This window comes from Ranitomeya variabilis, chromosome 2, assembly GCF_051348905.1.
Source record: "Ranitomeya variabilis isolate aRanVar5 chromosome 2, aRanVar5.hap1, whole genome shotgun sequence".
Classification (NCBI taxonomy): domain Eukaryota; kingdom Metazoa; phylum Chordata; class Amphibia; order Anura; family Dendrobatidae; genus Ranitomeya; species Ranitomeya variabilis.
The window spans coordinates 249,178,884-249,198,299 of record NC_135233.1 but is presented as its reverse complement, the minus strand read 5'-3'; the positions used below and the strand labels follow the sequence as shown (position 1 = coordinate 249,198,299).

Sequence of the window (19,416 nt, the reverse complement as noted above, 5' to 3'; positions counted from 1 at the left end):
CCCGAATCCAGTCCTGCCTGCAGAAAGGCCAAAATGGAAGGCAGGGAAAAGGACATGGGTGAAACGTTGTTGGACTCACCAACCGCACCAACGGAAGTAAGACTTCCAGATACGATAGTAGATCCTGGAGGACGAAGGCTTCCTAGCCTGGATCATAGTGTGAATCACCTGGTCCGAAAGGCCGGACGCCATTAGAACTGTGGTCTCAACAGCCACGCCGTTAAACTGAGCGACCGAGAATTCGGGTGGCAGATCGGGTCTGTCTGGAAGGCGCCAGGGGGCGTCTGCGAGAAGGTTGATGATATCCGCAAACCAAGATCTCCTGGGCCAATCCGGGGCGATGAGAATGACCGGCACCCCTTCCGCCTTGATCTTTTTCAACAGCTTGGGAAGCAAAGGAAGGGGTGGGAACAGATAGGGGAGCGCGAATTGCGACCAAGGAATGGCCAGAGCGTCGACGCCCACTGCGAGAGGATTGCGGGATCTGGAGACGAACCGAGGAACCTTCCTGTTCATTCGGGATGCCGTGACGTCCACATCCAGAGTCCCCCATCGAAGGCAAATCTGATGGAAGACCTCCTGATGCAAGGACCATTCCCCTGCTGCGAGGCCCTCACGGCTGAGGAAGTCGGCGGCCCAATTGTCCACGCCAGGGATATGCACCGCGGATATCACCGGAACCGTTGCCTCTGCCCAGAGGAGGATCTTGGATACCTCGGCAAGGGCCAATGAACTCCGAGTCCCCCCAATGGTTGACATAAGCCACAGCCGTGGCGTTGTCCGTCTGGATTCGGATAGGAAGGCCCCTGAGAATCCTTTCCCAGTGACTAAGGGACAGAAAAATGGCCCGAATCTCGAGGACATTGATTGGCAGAGTTGACTCCTGCGCCGACCAACGACCCTGAACAGTCAGGTGGCGAAACACCGCACCCCAGCCGAGCAGGCTGGCGTCCGTCGTCACCACTTGCCAGTGAACTGGAAGGAAGGACCTGCCCTGGGAGATGAGAGGTGACGTCAGCCACCAGTTGAGAGACCGTTTGACCCGGAGAGGGAGTCGGATCGGGCGATCCAGGAAGAAGACAGACCTGTCCCACTGGGACAGAATGGCTTGCTGAAGAGGTCGCGAATGAAATTGGGCAAAGGGAATCGCTTCCAATGTTGCTACCATTCTTCCCAGAACCTTCATGGCCGAACGGAAGGAGGGAGGCCGAGGACCCTGGAGCAAGCGTATGTCCCGACGAAGGACGGATCTCTTGTCTTCAGGAAGGAAGACTTTGGTCTGACGAGTGTCGAAGAGCATGCCCAGAAAGACGATGCGCTGAGAAGGAATAAGGCAGGACTTCTTCCGGTTGACCAGCCACCCGAAGCTGGCTAGGGTGTCGAGAACAATGGACAGGCTTTCGTGAGCCTGAGAAAAGGACGGAGCCTTGATGAGGATGTCGTCGAGGTATGGGAACAGAACCAGGCCTCTGACCCTCAGGATGGCCATAAGCGCTGCCATGATCTTCGTGAAAACCCTGGGAGCGGTTGCAAGACTGAACGGCAGGGCGACGAACTGAAAGTGTTCCTGGAGCACCACAAAGCGCAGGAATCAGTGATGTCCCGAGAATATCGGAACATGGAGGTAGGCGTCCTGAATATCTATGGAACACAGAAATTCCTGAGCCTCCATGGAAGCGATTACTGAACGAAGGGATTCCATCCTGAAGTGATTCAGACGAACTCTCCTGTTGAGCAATTTGAGATCCAGAATGGGACGAACCTTGCCATCTTTTTTCGGCACCACTAAAAGGTTTGAATAGAAACCTGTGAAGCGTTTTTTCTGGGACGGGAATGATCACCCCGGCTTTGAGGAGAGAAGAGATGGCTGCGAAGAAACCCGGAATTAGAGCGGGGTCTCTTGGAGGTCGGGATTAGAAGAAACGATCCCGAGGTCGTGAAACAAACTATTTTGTATCCCGAGGATACAACGTCCCTGACCCATGCGTCCTCTACTGAGGAGATCCAGACGTCCCTGAAGAAGAGGAGATGGCCGCCCAGCCTGGTTAGAGGACTGGGGTTTAGTCGTGAGTCATGCAGAGGTGGATCTTCCGGTCCTGGAAGATCTACCCCCTGGGAGTAGCGGGGACGCCAGGAAGGAGTGGGTCTAAAGGATACCGACTTCTTCTCTTGACGTGCCTGTGGCCTCTGTTGCTGTTGGTAAAAGGAGTTTGATGCCGCGAAGTGACGAAAAGGCCGAAAGGACCGAAATTGCCGTCTAGGAGGAGGGCGAAGGGGTTTCGACTGTGGAAGAAGAGAACTTGTGCCCCCGGTGGTGTCCTTAATGATTTGGTCTAGCTTAGAACCAAAGAGTCGTGAACCCTGAAAAGGCAGGCTGGTAAGGGACTTTTTAGAAGACAAATCCGCCTGCCAAGGCTTTGAGCCAAACGGTCCGACGGATAGCAACAGCATTGCTGGACGTCTGAGACGCACAAGACGCGGCGTCCAGGGAGGCGGAGACCAGGTAATTCACTGGCATGAGAAATCTGGTCGGCAAGCTCCGCCAGCTGTCCGGGAGGAGCCCTGTCCAGGATGCCCGGACGGAGCTGTTTGGCCCATTTGGATATGGATTTTGAAACCCAAGTGGAAGCAAAGGCCGGGCATAGCGTAGCTGCAGCCACTTCAAAGGCTGATTTAGCAAAGGATTCTATAACCCTATCGCTAGAATCCTTAAGAGATGCTCCGCCGGACAGTGTTGGTGGATAGCTTAGAGACTGGAGGGTCCACCGAGAAAAAGGCAGTCCGGTTTGCGGTAAGATCTGGAGACAAAGGATGTAAAACGCCAAGGCGCTTTCCCCTCTGAAAGCGTCTGGTCGGGTTCTCTCTTTCTCTGGTCATGATCTCCTCGAATTCAGGATGCGGAGCGAAAAACTTGGAAGGTGGTTTAGTCCGTCTAAAGGAAACCGCCTGATCTGCGGGTTCCGTAGAGGAATCCTTGATGCCACAGGTCTGATTTATTGCTCCAATGAGGTTCTGAACCATATCCCTCATGCTAGCGATTTGGTTAGAATCCAGCTCCGAAATATCCTCCAAAGGATCGTCAGAGAATGCCTCGCCTGACTCAGAGGAGGAGGACCGGGAGGAAGCCGCCCGCAGAGAAGGACCGTGTGGCGAGATCGAGCGGAAAGAGGACTCAGACCGGCGTTCCTGTCTAGACCTTTTGGAGCTTATAATGGAGGGCTCGGACGGAGGCTCCTGCGACCCGCTGGCTACTGCGGGGGTCTGCAGAGGTAAATGATCCAGGACGGACACCAGAGTCTGAGACACCCGTGTTAGATCGGCCACCGATTGTGAGAGAGAGGAAGCCCAGCCTGGGGTGGGGGTATCACTCTTGGGCGGATCGGCCGGGGGATCCTGGGCAGTGGGAACAATCGGGTTGCTGCAGGCCTGACCTGAGGGAAGTTTGCAGTTACAAGACGAACATGCAAAGTACTTCACTAAGGCAGAAGAGGAAGAAGTAGGAGGACGAGAGCGGCCTCCTTTAGTAGACATTTTTACGGGTCCCTGAAGAAATGCGAGAGGGTTAGGGGACAGAGCAGAGCTACTCACGGCAAACGAAAACGGGATCCAGGTGGAGGAAGTTGTCCGGCTTGCGTGTGGACAGGAAGGCGATATGAGTTTCTGCCGCAATACAAGGGGAACCGCAGGAAAACGCCAGACTGCGCGCTCTGCAAGGTGGAGGAGCTGCGATGTGTGGCGCCAGCGAGGGGGGGGGCGGAGTCTGCTGAGCATCCAGGAGCACCAAGATAGCGCTGGTGGGCGGAGAATGCGGGGAGAAGGTTGTCGGGCGGGAGAAAAGCCCGCCCGAGCAAACCGGAAGTGGGGGAGACGCGGCACCGGAAGTAGGCCCCGGCTGAAGCCGGGACCTAAATTTAGAGGCCGAAGAGAACCGCGGCGCTGGTCACCTAAACATCCCACGTCGTTACTAACCTGAGGGGAATGAGACGTCCAGGGAGCTGTGACGGACGTCCTCGTCTCCTCCAAACGACAGGCTCTGGTGGGCGAGTGGGTGGGGGACGGAGCTAGGACCGGACTTCTAAGCACGCTTGTGTGCTAGGATCATGGTCCTGCTGAGGGATCTATGAGGATACGGGGTGGCAGTACACGCCGTACTCATAGTCCGCATTGTGGGATTACAGGTGTGACTGTTCACCCTGTATCCCTCCGGAGAACCTAAAAGAAAAACGACACACATTGAGGTAGATAGGGGTCTAATAAAAGACCCGTGTCCACCTCCTACTGACACTAAGCTAAACTGAAGAATATAATGCCAGTCAGTGGGGTGTACACTGCAGAGGAGGAGCTAACTTTTTTTGTGCATAGTGTCAGCCTCCTAGTGGCAGCAGCATACACCCCATGGTTCCTGTGTCCCCCAATGAGAGGCGATAGAGAAAACAAAGAGATTGTTTTTTTGCAAAATGCAGCATGCACAAGAGACAAATGTACCCTGACAAAGACGCAGCAAAAAATAAGTAAAACCTGCTTTTTGTAAACAGCTTACGTCGCATTAAAAAAACAAACAAAAAAAAAACAAAAAACACAGCAACAACAACAACATGTGAACATATCCAGAGCTGAGCCGAGAGGTTTAGGCTATGTGAGCGTGCTGGCTTCCTGAATAAACCTGGTAAATGTTGTGCTCCATATAACACCTCGCAAAGGGAGATCAGCTAATGAGTGGATTTGCAATCTATTTTTTTTTAGTTTCCTCCTTGTGGCAGCAACTATTACCCATGGTTTTGTGTCCCTCAATAGAATGGAAGATAAATGACTGTTCAAACCAAGCACATGCTCTCAGTGCACCCTTGGCATGGCCGAGCAGTTCAGTGCACCTTCTTACCAACTTATTTTGCATCCATCTCCATCCTCCAGTACATTCCTTGATCATTCAAGCCATTCAGGAGCCAGAGAAAAACAGAAATAGATGGAAAAGATAAAAGTAGATGGAAATATGAACTCATCTGTTTGGTCACACCAAGGGTGCAATGCCAAAGTCCACATGTTGTCAGGACATGTTCTCAGCCTCTGTCCCCATTAGATTTTGAGCATCATAGATTTACCACACTCAAAATGTCTCTTCGCTATGATTAATAGAACGGGTCCCGAGCCCTAAAAGGACATGAGGACACAGGTTGTCTTCACGACTGTAAATCACCAATAGACCATAAGGAAATCTAATAATACTCGGTGACCTCCCCATCCGAAAATGTTCTCTGTACGTACATAGTGTGTGGAAAGGATGAGCAGAATTCGCCAGGCGGAAAGCAGCATCTGGTACTCCGTGAGTGAACTGCAGCTGCCCTCCGTCTCCGCGACGCGTTGCACCAGCGAGTGCATGTAATTGGACCAGTAGGTAAAGCGTCCATCCTTGGAGAATTTCTCAAGAATGCTATTCAGAGACTTGTCCAGTGACCCGCTGCAGGGGGAAGAGAATCAGAAGTAAATGAAGGAGTCAGTGTAAAGGTTCATGCAGACATCCGTGAAGCTCGGTCTGAGAACGGACCACAAAGAACGGACTGTCTATAGGTCTCCCGACCAGAGATCGACAGCTTCATAGGCATATATGAGGCTGTGGAGTTCGGATCGGGTGACCTGTGGGCAATCCGTGCTCGGACAGAGTTCCACGGACATCTGTATGAGCCCTAATGCATTACATCTCAAAGGGACCGGTCAGCTCTCCGAACATGAACACGCAGGGACAGAAGAAGAGGCTTTTTCTCAAAATAATTATTGAGCGTCTTTTCTTAGAACTCTGTATTGTGCCATTCCTCCTGAAAACGTGTAATTTAATTCATACACCACCATTCCTCGTAAATGGGATGTATCCCTACAATCTTGGCTATATCAGACTGTGCAGGACACGCCATCAAGTCACATTTCCAAAAGGAGTTATCATAATGTACAGTTCTAAGAAACGATACTCCAGAATTGTGAATTCATGAGATAAATTTGTAAATCAGAGAAGCCTGGATTCCAGTTAAAGGTTTCACAAAAATCACATACTGGACCGCGTAGAAGATCTCCAGGCAGATAATCCTCATGATGAAGGCGCAGGTCTCCAGAACGCTCAGCTGGAAAAGTATAGCAGATCAGTAAGCCGGGGGGACACGTCACATCACTTTATAAAATACAGTCATGTAATGCACTTACATCTGAGGATTCAGAGGGAGGAACAAGTGTCCCGAAGAGAGGTGCTGTCAGGTTCTCCCAGAAATTGGGCCTAAAGTAGAAGAATGAAAACTCAGTGACTTTTACCTGTATGATCCATTGTGAACATCCGATACGTAACTTACTTGGTTCTTAGGACAGTCATGGCACTGTCACGACGATCCTGCCATAAGGCGTGCAGGAAAGCGATGGCGGAGCGGTGTAGCTGAGGCGTGCACCAAAAACGATCAGATTTCTGGAGATCTATTAGGTCCAGGACAACTTGCAGACAGCTCCACTGTCCCAAACTATACTCCTGAATTTAAAGAGACACATGTGAGTAAACATGTAAAATACAAAGAAAAAATGGGAGCGTTCTCCACAATTAATATTCCTTACCTTGGTTCCATTAGTATCCTTCACCTCTAAATTTAGGAAAAGCTCGATCAGACCCGGCTGGGTCTCTACAGCGACTGTGAGAAATTCCAGAATCATCACTTTGATCTGCATGTCCTCTATGCTGCACTGCAGGCGGTTGAGAAAGGCGTCCCGGATCGCAGCCGCGTCACTTCCCAGACAGGCGTACACAGACATGGGGGCCACCTAAATAAACATAGATAACCACTTTTAATAAGAGCAAAAATCAAAGAAAACATACAAAAAAAAAATCCTCTTACAGTCGCCAGCCGCTTCAGCAGTTGTATGGCCAGCCGGGGCAACGAGGCATCGTACTTATGGTAAATATATTTTGCCAGGACTGCAATCAGGTTGTTTCCGTGAGCTCCTGGTGATAGAAAAAAAATACTATTCACAGACCCAAAAAGAAAAAACGCAATGTCACCTGTACGGAAACCTGACGCACCGTGCTGCGTGAGCGCCTGCTCCAAGGGGGACACACCACAAGACGGAGGCTTCAACCGGATGACATTGTTGGTTATGGAAAATGCCAATTTAACCGTCTGGATTAACATCTGACCTTCTGTTCCACTGCTGATATGGGAAGAAAGGGATTAAAAAAGGAGTAAAAGTTACAATCCCCAAGCAGCAAGTAATCACCTCCATTAATCACGAGCTATGCCCTCACTCACCTTCCGGCCTGAGAGGCCATGATCACATTGATTGTATCCACGCCGATCCCCATGATGTTAATGACGGCCTGTCCTGCCTCGGTGTTTGTCAGACTGAAGATGCACAAGCTCTGCAGATTTGGGGGGCTGTGGGCAATGTATATAGGTATAAAGATGTTCACTTATCACGGTACGTATATTACGGGTGGAAAGACTGATAGCATACAGCGCCAATTACCTGCTTTGTGGATCCAGGTCTGGGCACAGGTTGAGGATGGCATGAATCAGATTCAAGATCAGGTACCCTGAAAGAAGACTACGACATTTTAACACTCAGAAATAACATAGTAACTGCATACACAATAAGTGAGAGGATCGTATAGTGCCAAGGATAGGGTCCAGTTCTGATCCCAAGTGACTGTAGTTATCTACGGTCTTAGCAGAACGTCCCCCAATGTCCAGACACTTATCACTTAGGCCCCTTTCACACATCAGTTTTTTGCCATTAGTCACAATCCGTCGAATTTTGATAAAAACGGATCCGTTGCAGATTGTGAAAAACTGATGCGATGGATCAGTTTTTTTGCAGGATCAAACTATCTGATCCGGCTAATTGGTTCCTGAAAAAAAGCAGGAGCATGCTCAGTTTAAAAAAAAAAACGGAATCTGTCGCCAGATTACGTCATTTGACGGATCCGGCGCCGTAGGCTTACATTCTAGCAAAGGATAGACGGTGACGGATCCGTCGCTGTCGGTTTTTTTGACGTACACAAAAAACGTTACTTTGTTCGTTGTCTCCGGCCGCCGGACAAACAATTTTCGCCAGATCCGGCGAACGACAGCTGAAACGTGAGGCCATCCATCGCAAATACAAGTCTATCAGAAAAAAACGGATCCGGCGGCATCAGTCGCCGGATCCATTTTTTTTTCTTTTTTTAATTTGACGGATTGTGACTGATGGCAAAAAACTGATTATGGTTGAGTCCGATCACAGGTCCTAAAGTGATCCCAAGTACAGGGGTTAAAATGTGGTTATGCAGAGCCCAGTCTTGAGAGATGAGCACGCTTAGTCTCAACTCCATTCATGGTCTTTAGGATGGAAAAAGATGTACTAAGCTTTCTCCAGCAGTAAGAATCCATAGAGAATGACAAGCATGCACACCTCCGCTTTAGTCACATGATAAGTTCAATACTCCCATTTTCAGTTTGCTGATAGTGATAAGCGAACGTGCGCATGCTCGGGTGTTATCCAAGTATCTTCGGAGAGCTTGTATATTATGTTCGAGTCCCCGAGGTTGCATGTTTGCGGCTGTTAGACTTCCTTAACATATGACTGGATTCCCTGTTTGTTCCGCAATCACCACGAGATGAGTAAATTATCCCTTAATCTACGGCTAGGGAATAGTTTGCAATTCTGGGAATACCCATTAAATACAGAAATGCTAGTAGTCCTTAAATGTATAGCGCTCTTGGCTTTATGTATTAATCTATTTTTTTTTTTGGTTTTCAGATGACCCCTACCCCCGGCTGTAGTTTCTTTTAAAACAAACAAACTGCACTTTCCTCACCCTCCCCAAGTCCAGCACTGAGTCTCCTCCGCTGCTCCGGGTGTCTGTTATTGTCTGCAGCGCTGACAGCACATCATCAGCGCTGCAGCCAATCAGTGAGCTCAGTGGCTTGTGCTGTCAACTCGGGCAGAGCGGCTGAGCTCAACAATTGGCGGCAATACTATGGACATGAGGTCGGTGCTGCAGACAATAACAGACACCGAGAGCAACGGAGGAGACTCGGAGGCGGACCAGGGAATGGTGAGAAAATAACCATTTTTAAAGAAACTGAAGCCAGGGGAAATCAGAGACCCCCTTTAAGGGCTCCACAACCCCATTCCTCTACTTTTGAGCAATGCTTGAATTATTTAACCAAAATGCCACCATTGTTATCACTCAAGAGCAAAAACAGAGGGGTTGTGGAGCATTAAAAGGGAACTGGTAACTACATTCAGGCTGCCCAAACCACAGCAGCACGATTAAGTTTGCAGAAAAGCATGTTTTTCTCTAAATCAGACAGCCAGGATTTTTTTTTTTTTTTTTTAAAGAGACAGGATCACATACCAAGGTTTTCTCTCACTCCATGAGAGTTGTAGCGCCACCTGTGGTAATTAGGAAGCATTTCTCGTAACACGAACAGAATGCAGGGCACGAGTCCCTGACTTTGCATACTGCCCAGCTGACCCTAGAAATGAATAAAAAAATTAAAACCTAAGATGTGGGAGACTTTACAGAAGGAAAACACTATCTGCTGCTCCACAAAGTCATACCTTCACTAATGTAGTAACAAGACGGAGGAACGAGATTGTGACGCTGTATTCCCCGTGCGACTGCTCAATCCCTAGCAGCGTCCCATATCCTCCTGCATTCATATTTTCTGTGCTGTTTCAAAAAAAAAAAAAAAAAAAAAAAAAAAAAAAGAGAAAAATACAAAAAATATTGGAAAGTGCAAAATTACAGGAATGCTGCATGCACACACCATGACGTACAACTTGATCGCAGGTCTCCTGTACTGAACTGGACAGGTTCAGGAGACCTGTGGACAGTCCATAAATCATGGATGTGTGGGGTTGGCAAAAATGGGAGGACAAAGGTAACAACAGACCCCCTAAATGTCATAGAACTGAACCTGATGTGTCCTGATGAAGAACTGGCAGCAAAGGGAAGAAATCCTGTGTGATGCAAATCTGTCCAGACCTGGAACAGAATGAAACAAGGCGCTGAAAGATCCATATCATTTTGCCAGCTATTTACCAAGGGCATAATCTGCCCTCACCTTTCCAGGCATCCGTGTAGCTAAAGCTGTCAGGCAGTTCACACAGGAGGCAATGAAATCCAATGGAGGGTTCATGACTGTTGTTAGCCTGGTAAGAAAGTGTAATGACTATCCACGTCAGGTTACATAACCCCCGCTGCAACTTCACCTCCCTCCTGACCTCCTACCTCTGCAAGAGCATGTAAATCCGAGAGGTGATGGGGAGAAGGTAATCCGCGATGGACAGGTCTGTGTTAATAACTTTGTGCACAAGGTCAATGATGGGCTTTACTCTGTGACAGTGCAGGATAACGTCTGGAGAGGAGGAGAAGATGAGGAGCTGCGAACAGATAAGACTCAATGCCGCGGGATGAGACAAAGGGGACGTGTTACTTACCAGCTGTGGATACCACATGAAGAAGCATCTCAACCTCGCAGGTAAAGAGGGTCCAGCTACTGAACGAGTATTCCCAGCGCACAAAGAACCCGCGCTCCTCAGACATCACTTGACCGACTGTCCCCTGAGAAATACGCAGATTGGTCTGGCCCAGTCCTAAAACAGAAATTAGAGGCCATAACAATGACTGTGCTACCATGTGATGCAAGAAAAAGAGACCCGTATACATGAAATAAATGCAAATATACAGTAGAACGCCCCCAACTAGGGAGAGTGGAGCTTTCAAAAGTCAGGCAACTCTTGCAGTGGCTGTGAGCAACCAGAACTTAAAGGGTTGTCCCTTTTTAGAAAACTTTAGTGTATAAACTCTGGTAATTATTATTAAGTATTTAAAAAAACTCAAAACAAAACTAAAAAAAAGAGATGAGAAGCAGCGAAGAGCCAGTGTGTGACGCAGGGAGGGTAATACTCCGTCTGATTTTTAGAACTACCGAAGCCTTGCACCCAATAGTTTTCTGAAAGTGGACAAAGCTTTTAAAGAGGAACTTTTACCAGATTTAACATGGTAAACTGGCAATATCATAGATAAAGCGCTGCAGAGCTGAATACATTTTATTTTTTTTAATCTCTCATCTCTATTGCGTAGCTTTAATCAAGGGGCCATCATACAGGGAAAAAAAAAGAAAAGAAAATGCCCGAGAGAAAGTCAGAACAGTCTTTCTCTGTGTGATCTGGTAAGACTGATGTGACGTACCAGGTCAGACTGATTTCACAGGTGGCAGCTGCGCAGGAGGAGAGCCGAGCTGTGTGTAGTAATTCCCCGATGCCTGGGATAGATGCAGAGCTGTGTTTGTAATGACGCACAGCTCTGCTCTTGTAATAACAGTAGGTGCCGGCAGTGAGCTCAGCGCGACCTGTTCCGTATCGTACACAGAGAAAGCCGGTTCTGACCTTCTCTGTGAGCCATTGCTCCCTCCTTCACCCTAGTTATAATGTTATGCAGAGGAAAAAGTGAGACTTCCCCCAGAAATAAATCTGTAACATCCCCTTGGTTCTAGTGGAAATCATATTAGTTGCCACAAACTTTACTAGCTGACGTTTCCGCACGGGAGATGAGAAAATAAAAGAAGAACTGACATTTTATTCAGCTCTGCAGCCACTATTCCATGATGTGGCCAGTCTCACATGCTCAACCTAGTTAAAGGTCCTCCTTAAAGGGTACCATCATTTTAAGAAACTTCTGACATTGTTGTGTGTTCGGTCACTGATCATAGATCAGCCCATTTTGAGACTACACAAAACATTATACATAGAAATCAGGCGATTACCTAAAGCGTACAGCAGTTTAGTGCTCTGTCTCCTCCAGAGCGTCTCATCATCGTGCGACATGACATCGTGGGGCTTGTGCTTATAATATTCGGTGTAAAACGCCATCCTATCCAGGAAGCTATAGGCCTGGGAAAACACATACAACACAGGCAGAACTAAAAGGCAAAGATTTTATTAAAGAGTCGCGATATGTAGTTCATTTATCTCCTTGTTACCTTCCGAGCCGTGGACTTGTTTGAGACGAGAGCAGTGAACAACTGGAGCAGCGGAGCCAGCTGATAGGGGAACATTGTACACACGCTGTCTAGTAAGATCCCGAGGCCTATGGTGGTGTCCTGAAGGAAGACAAGTCAACAAGTACCTTACCGCACACACAAACCAAGAGGCGTTATAGCGAAGGTCAGATATACACGAATACTATAAGGTACAAAACTCTTTAAAGGAGCACTCTGGTGGTAGCAATCTTATGTCTAATGAGTGCAGCAAGAAACTCATCGGTTATTATTTCCTGCAGAGTTCTGTACCGTTCCTGGGTCACAAGACCGCAGGTGTAACCCATTATGTGGAGGCGGCAGATACGTTTTCTGTGCCTCGATCTGGGCCTCAATGACTCGTTTCGAGCAAATCTGAAAGTGTGCGAATTGGCGGGTTACAAATGTGGTCACATGACGCTGGAAAGAATTGGAGCTTCGCTGAAAATGGCGACCTGTGACTATATAACTGCACCCATGTACAACAAAGGGAGAAATAGGGAAAAAAAAAAAAACAAACACATCACTACAGTGGTCCTTTAAAAAGGTATGCAGAACCTGCTTAAAGGGGTTATTCACTTCTTGAACAATCCAGTCTTAAATTCCAGAGTACCCCAAATAAAAGAAGAAAAGCTTACGCTCTCCTCCCTCACAAGCGCTGGTTTAGAGAAGTCATTGCCGGGTCTTCCAGCACTCCTGGGCTGCTCCGCTCACACTTCTCAGACAAAAGTCTGACGTCCAGGGAGGTGCGAGTGCTGCAGCCCTGTCATGTCACCACTGGGAGACCTGGGGCCGACATCTGTGCAGGAGGCGAGTATAAGCTTTTCTTGTGGGATTTGGAAGTTAAAAAAGGGGTTATAAAAGAAGTGGACTACTCCTTTAAAGTGTAACTGAACTTTTACAAAACTTCTGATGTGTCAGAAGATTTGCTCAGTTGGGGTCCAGATGCCGAGACCCCATGATTTTCAAAAAGAACAGAGACAAGTTTAACCAACCGAGTGCAGAGCTCCTCAGAGACTGAAGACAGACTTTCTATTGAGATCGCCTTCAGTCTCAGAGGAAAGCAGGGCTTGTCTGAGTGCTTCCAGTCTTTCATCTCAGCACCTGGACTTAGACTGACTAAAACTTCTGACATATCTCTACGACGTAACAAATAAAGAAATTGAGGCTGACAGAACAACTGACAAAACGGATGCCCGTCCTAATTCCACTGGACCCAAGTGGAGGAGTACATACCATGCATTGAAGTGAAGGACAGCATCCCATCCAGGTGAAAAAATCTTACTTTATTGTGCCAAAATGCGACGTTTCAACCACAAGGGTCTTTTTCAAGCATTTTCACCTGGATGGGATGCTGTCCTTCACTTCAATGCATGGTATATCTCAACGACGCGTCAAAAGATCTCGAAAACCTACTCTGTGATCCCAGGAGCCCATTACTCACCGTATTCCAAAAGAGATCTGAGAGGTTCGGGGCGGTCAGCACTTGACAAGCCGTATCAATAATATCCTGATGAGATGACAATATTTATTAAATGTATTAATACGAATATGATTAGATAAGTATAGATCTATATTCCTACTTTTACCTGCTGTTTGCCCAGAGTATGCTCTTCCATGGAAGTCAAGGTGAAACACAGCAGACTGTAGACGCACAGACATGCAGTGCTGGTGGTACACTGCAATAATAATAATGAAAAATAAATTATGATCATGTAATTTAGAGAAATCCAGCTCATCACTGCATTGGATTCTTACATTATTCTCTCCACTACCAAGGGCTCGCAGCATACTTGTCAAATACTTGAACACGTGGAGCTGGACGGCAACGCTGCCCATTTTCCGGCTGGTCGTGGCTGCTTCATCTGGACTCAAAGTGTGCCGTAGCAGAGCCCAAGCTAGGAGGACGGGAGCGTGGTGAGGAATATCCCCAAACGTTAGCAAGATGTTGTCCATGTCCTGTGGAGTTGGCATTAATGGGATGTGGTTGGGTGGTGGATAACAAGTCCGTTTCAGGGCCGATCAGGGCAAACCTCACCTTACAGAACTGCAGCTCCTTGGTAAAAGGGTGCTCGAGCTCATCCTTGAAAACATAGTCCTGCAGAGAGTCCATGTCTATTCCTTCCAACAGGATGAGAACTTCAAAATATCTGTAATATAAAAGGGAGGAATCCTCAGTTACCGAAAACAAGAGTGACTAGAGACCATGCTTTTTACATCAACTATCTGCGGGTAAGTAATAAATGTATAGTGGATGCAGAACCCTCTAATGGGACCTGCATGTATCAAGAATGGGGCCTTGATGAACGGTGCTGCAGGTGGAGTGGTGAGTGGATGACGTCCCAGGATATGTTATAAATGTACAAGATGCATATTCCTTGAATGTCTGACAGATGGGGCCCAAACCCTGAGACCGGCACTTATATGGGAACCAGAATTCCTCTTATCTGGCTGGATGCAGAGATGTGGAAGCTTGTTCTCCAAGCAGGTGCGTGCCCAACATCTACTAGACATATATGATACTACGTCTATGTGCTCAGTGTAAGAAATCATTTATTACTAGCGTCTTCCTTTAATCTAGGCAATGTAGATAGTCGTAGGAACCGCTGATGTGCGATTACAAACACTCACCCGATTCTGTCTATTAAAGGGTCCAAGCTTTGCTCAATCAAGTGACGATTTTGTTGTCTTCGCCCAAAACCTTGTTCTTTGAACAGCTTGGCGAGTGCCAGAAGGTTGGAGGGGGAGATGGCAAAGTAGGCATAATAGAGGAAGATGATCTCCAGCAGCATTGCCTGCTCTCGTAGACACTGCGCAAACCACCGGGACACCTGACGTTCGGTCTAAAAGAACAAAGCGGTGAAAAAAATAAATAAAACATAATAATAAATCAGGCCTGGTGTTTGTGGATGGCAGATGATATTTTTAAGAAAAGTCAAAAAAGGTACACGAATATAGAGAAATGCATGAATACAGATTCCCTAATATGCACCAAGTATATAGTAATGAGAATATTAACCCCTTCCCAGCCGGGCTTTCTTTTTTTCCTACCTTTCCTCTAAGGCTACTTTCACACATCAGGCTTTATGTTTCAGGCACAATCTGGCAATTTTTGGAAAAAACGGATCCGTTTATTTTTTTTACGCCGGATCCATTTTTTTCCCATAGAGATGTATTAGCGCCGGACTCTGCCTGATGGCCAGACGTTTCATCCGTTTTTTTCCAGATCCGTCCAAATAGTAGTTTCTGGTGGACGGAGAAAACGTCCACTGCAACTTATTTTGTCTGGCGGAAAAAAACGCACAGTGACGGAATCGGCCAAAAACACATGAAACGGAGATGTGAAACAATGAATCCGGCGCCCGGATCCGGTTTTCAAAGCATTTTCCATACAAATCATGCAGATTTTCAGTTCTGGTCTCTCTCTCTCTCTTTCCCCCCGAAACAGGAAGTCAAAAATCCATGCGCATTAAAGGATGGATCCAGCTAAATAACGGATCCGGCGCACCAGTTTTTCACAATTTGCGCCGGATCCGTTTTTTTACAAATTGGCCAGATTTAGCCTGAAAATAAAAAACTGATGTGTTAAACTAGCCTAAGAGCCATAACTTTTTTTATTGTTTTGTCCACATAGGCAATGAGTTGTACTTTTGAATAACAACATAATTTTATCATGTCATGTACCAGAAGGCAGTTTTGCTGCGGTGAAATAGCAAAAAAAAAAAAAAAAAAAAAAAAGGGCAATTCTGCAATTGTTTTTTGTTTTTTGGGACTTTTATTTACCATATTCACTATACGGTAAAACTGACCTGACAATATGATTCTCCGGGTCAGTACAAGTACACAGATACCAGACTTGTATAGGTTTTTGCTTAAAATTAAGTAGTTAAAGAATCAGAAACTTGTAAAGTAAAAATTTGCTTCTGTCGCCATTTTCTGAGACTCGTAACGTTTTACATTTTCGGTTGTGTTTATTATTGCAATGTCGGGGCGGCCAAAAAAACATAATTCTGTCATTTTGATTTCTTCTCTCATTTCGCCGTTTACAGATCGGATTAATTTATTTTATAGTTTGATAGATCTGACTTAAAGTGAATTTTTTTTTTTTTTTAAACATATTTCCACTTTTTACTGTATCTATAAGTCCCATTAGGGGACTTGAAGCGGCGATTAGACGCTCGCTAGTTCTATACATAGCAGTGCTACAGCACTGCCATGTTTACGTAAAATCACGGTCTCCTATGAACAACAACTACAGGCTGGTTTTGACAGGAGTACCGTCATGACAGGACAGGCAAGGGGGTCTTCAGTAGAAGAACCACTGGCGCCTCGTGAATGACAGCAGTTATTAACAGGTTAACAACCGCTGGCAGAGCTCCATGCCATCTGTGGCTGTTATAGGCAGATGTTTGAATACCAAAACTATCAACTGCAGGAAGAGATGCCGTCTCAGCGTGCAAGCCCGAATCAAAGTCAGGGACTCAACATATGACGTAACTGTACGTCATATGTTGGGAAGGGGTTAATTCCTTCCCAGCATCTGCATTATATGTAATGGATGAAGCCATAACTGGAAGATGCTGGCTTTGTTACTGGTCTTCGTCCACTGGTCTTTGGCCGGCGCCTCCCATCTTCTTGCGATGCTGTCCTCCTTCGTGTGATGCTGTACTTCCTCATGCAGATAATGAGTCCCTATGTCATCTACAGTCTCCCCGGCAGCGTGCTCCCGCGCAGGCGTACTTCTCTGCCCTGACAAGGTACAGCAGTGCGTGTGTGCCGGGGCACTTTGACCTTTCCCGGCGCCTACACACTGCAATACTTTGCTCTGCCCTCAACAGGGAAGATAAGTACGCCTGCGCAGGAGCGGGGAGTCAGGAAGATTGTGTGGATGACGTAGGGACGCATCATCCGCACGAAGCAAGGAGAGCGGCATAGCAAGAAGGGAGGCACCATAGCAAGAAGGGAGGCACCGGACCAAGACCGGCGACACCCCTCGGACCGGTCCGCCCCGCAGGTGAGTATAATAAAGTCTTTTTCTTGTCTTGCAGGTCGGGTTGGGGCAGATATACAGCATTATAGAATGCAATATATCAGCCCTGAAAGGTGGTGGCTGCATCTCATATTGGTCAAACCTGGTGACAGGTGTCCTTTAAACCAAACGGTAAACGCTGCAAAGTTTTCCAGCAGTTGATATAGTAAAATAAATATAGTGTACTATAACTGGTCCTAAGAAAAAAAATGTTATAGCTCTTGGGAAAAAAAGGGAGTAAAAAACTAAAAAGTGCAAAAAAAAAATGGCAGGAAAAGATTAATATGTTGAAGGGATTTAAAAAAACAAAAACAAACACTTAAACTTGGTACAAGAGGTATGTCCCATGCAGATGAGGATAACTTCCTGATCGAAGTGGATCCGACCGGAGACCCCCCACCAATCCAGAGAATGGGGCTCCAAAGAGTGCAAACCGCTGCTCCATTCATTCTCTATGGGAGTGCCAGATGCAGACACACAGCTACGCGACTCTCCCTTTACAGTCGCTGTATATTGGTGATGTGTGTTAATCAGTTTACAGGTAAAGCTGCCAACGTACCATGAGGTTCCCATGCGTTTCCCATGTGGGCGCTTCTTCTTTGCAGAGATCTTCAAAGTGCTTGCGGTATTTGCCCATCAAGTCCTCCCGTTGCAGCAAATCCATACAGTCATTAAATTCTTTCTATGGTGACAGAAGAGAACGGTCAGCCATGAAGATCTGTGCGTGCCAGGAATAGGAGGACCGTCAGCCGAGGGTCAGTGACAGCTACACATGCATGCTGGACTTTAGTCAGAGAACGTGTGTTTTCATTGGATAAAAAATGTTATCATGACCAAAACCATTTGGATCAGCCGATTCAAAATACTGATAGAAGATTTTGGTCGCTCCTCCATGACCAATCATTTCCAGACATGCACCCGACTTTACCTTGTACGGATGCTTTTCATCCTGGAAGTAAGTAAGCAGCAGCAGGACACAGCGCAGCATACAGATTCTCTCCTCGTAGTAATAGTCCGCTATCTAAGTGATGGAAGAGCGACAGACTAGAGCCAAGATTACTTGTAATACGGACAGGAAACCTTACCCCATCCATAAATGCGTGATCAGCACTGCAGGACACATGTACGCATGGACTGTGTGCCGGGCACTGCAGGACACATGTACGCATGGACTCTGGGCCAGGCACTGCAGGACACACGCACGGACTCTGGGCTGGGCACTGCAGGACACACGCACGCACGGACTCTGGGCTGGGCACTGCAGGACACATGTATGGCTGACTTGTGCTGGGAACTGCAGGACAGGGGTCCCAGGATTTCTATCCAACATCTACTAATTACAGATGGTGTAACATATGCGCAGCTCGTAATCTTAAATGACGGGAGAATGGATTCACACAAACCTTCAGCATCAGCGCCTGGCTCAGCCTTTCATCCTGTGGTACCAGCTAAGAAAAAAAAAAAAAAAAAAAAAAAGGAACAGACAGGAGCAGTGTAAAAATCAGCAAGTGTGACCTGTGTATTACTTTACGACCAGGAGCGAGGGCCCACCTTAATAGAGTCTTGTGTCCCCCTGTAGTCATCCTGGAGGTAGCATTGGAGCAGCTGCACGCTCTGCTCCTCATCCAGACCCTGAGTCAATGAACATACAGAAAATATGGGTCACAGGTGTCTGGTAATACACCGGAGTCTCCCCCACCTTTGCTCCATAACGTGGTCTCACCAGAAATTTACTGATTCGCTGCCCGAGATCTTTCAGGGCCGGAGCCAAGTTCTTGTTAGCTTTCACCTTGTCTGCGGAGCTTGTTCTGCAAGTAGAGGGTTAAAAGAGTTGGAGAATTATGCATCCTCTGCTTGCTGTCATGCAAATGCAGGAAAACCTCCCGCTCATTTATCCCTGATTACTACAACTGCACCCAGTCAATTCAAATCTAGACCTGCAGTGCAGGGCTCTGACCTGTCCCATTCTAGCCAATTGTAGATGTTTGAGCCAAGCTAGAGCAGGACTGGCTCCATTCCCTGACAGCAAGCACAGATTGCAAATGACGAGGGATGGAAAAACAAACATGTAATAGGACAGTAGGGTGGTCAGTAGAGTAGGATAAAGCCTTTATAGAAAAGGTACCTGGGCGCTTTGTAAAAGGACAATCCCTGCAGTAACCTTTCCCCGTAGCAGTCCAGCTCTGCCTTGATTTGTATCTGCAAAGTATATTATATTATAGTTAGTATGCATTTACTTCACAGCAGCACAGAGTATTTAAAAGACTTGCCTGGGTGTTAAAGAATAAAAAAAACAAAAAAAAAAACAACAACAATACTCCCTGTGCACCTTTGCTTACTGTGCTGCAATGATGA

The 19,416-nt window shown here is 47.0% G+C and overlaps 1 protein-coding gene across 4 annotated transcripts in view; it reads right to left on the bottom strand.

The window, feature by feature from the left end:
• The window catches only part of NUP188 (nucleoporin 188), a 58,114-nt gene that overhangs the window by 18,974 nt on the left and 19,724 nt on the right, over positions 1-19,416 (bottom strand). For all 4 annotated transcript variants that reach the window (XM_077284513.1, XM_077284514.1, XM_077284515.1 and 1 more), the window contains exons 3-30: positions 19,187-19,260; positions 18,785-18,869; positions 18,613-18,693; positions 18,465-18,509; positions 17,990-18,082; positions 17,621-17,743; positions 14,664-14,875; positions 14,071-14,182; positions 13,791-13,991; positions 13,622-13,711; positions 13,477-13,542; positions 11,997-12,116; positions 11,781-11,907; positions 10,453-10,608; positions 10,244-10,370; positions 10,077-10,164; positions 9,930-9,997; positions 9,571-9,682; positions 9,365-9,485; positions 7,492-7,558; positions 7,275-7,400; positions 7,049-7,176; positions 6,864-6,970; positions 6,586-6,789; positions 6,333-6,502; positions 6,190-6,259; positions 6,043-6,110; positions 5,263-5,455 (exon numbers count right to left, since the gene is read on the bottom strand). In XM_077284513.1, coding sequence (XP_077140628.1) covers positions 5,263-5,455; positions 6,043-6,110; positions 6,190-6,259; positions 6,333-6,502; positions 6,586-6,789; positions 6,864-6,970; positions 7,049-7,176; positions 7,275-7,400; positions 7,492-7,558; positions 9,365-9,485; positions 9,571-9,682; positions 9,930-9,997; positions 10,077-10,164; positions 10,244-10,370; positions 10,453-10,608; positions 11,781-11,907; positions 11,997-12,116; positions 13,477-13,542; positions 13,622-13,711; positions 13,791-13,991; positions 14,071-14,182; positions 14,664-14,875; positions 17,621-17,743; positions 17,990-18,082; positions 18,465-18,509; positions 18,613-18,693; positions 18,785-18,869; positions 19,187-19,260 — 3,234 coding nt within the window. The remainder of the gene's footprint in view (positions 1-5,262; positions 5,456-6,042; positions 6,111-6,189; positions 6,260-6,332; positions 6,503-6,585; positions 6,790-6,863; positions 6,971-7,048; positions 7,177-7,274; positions 7,401-7,491; positions 7,559-9,364; positions 9,486-9,570; positions 9,683-9,929; positions 9,998-10,076; positions 10,165-10,243; positions 10,371-10,452; positions 10,609-11,780; positions 11,908-11,996; positions 12,117-13,476; positions 13,543-13,621; positions 13,712-13,790; positions 13,992-14,070; positions 14,183-14,663; positions 14,876-17,620; positions 17,744-17,989; positions 18,083-18,464; positions 18,510-18,612; positions 18,694-18,784; positions 18,870-19,186; positions 19,261-19,416) is intronic.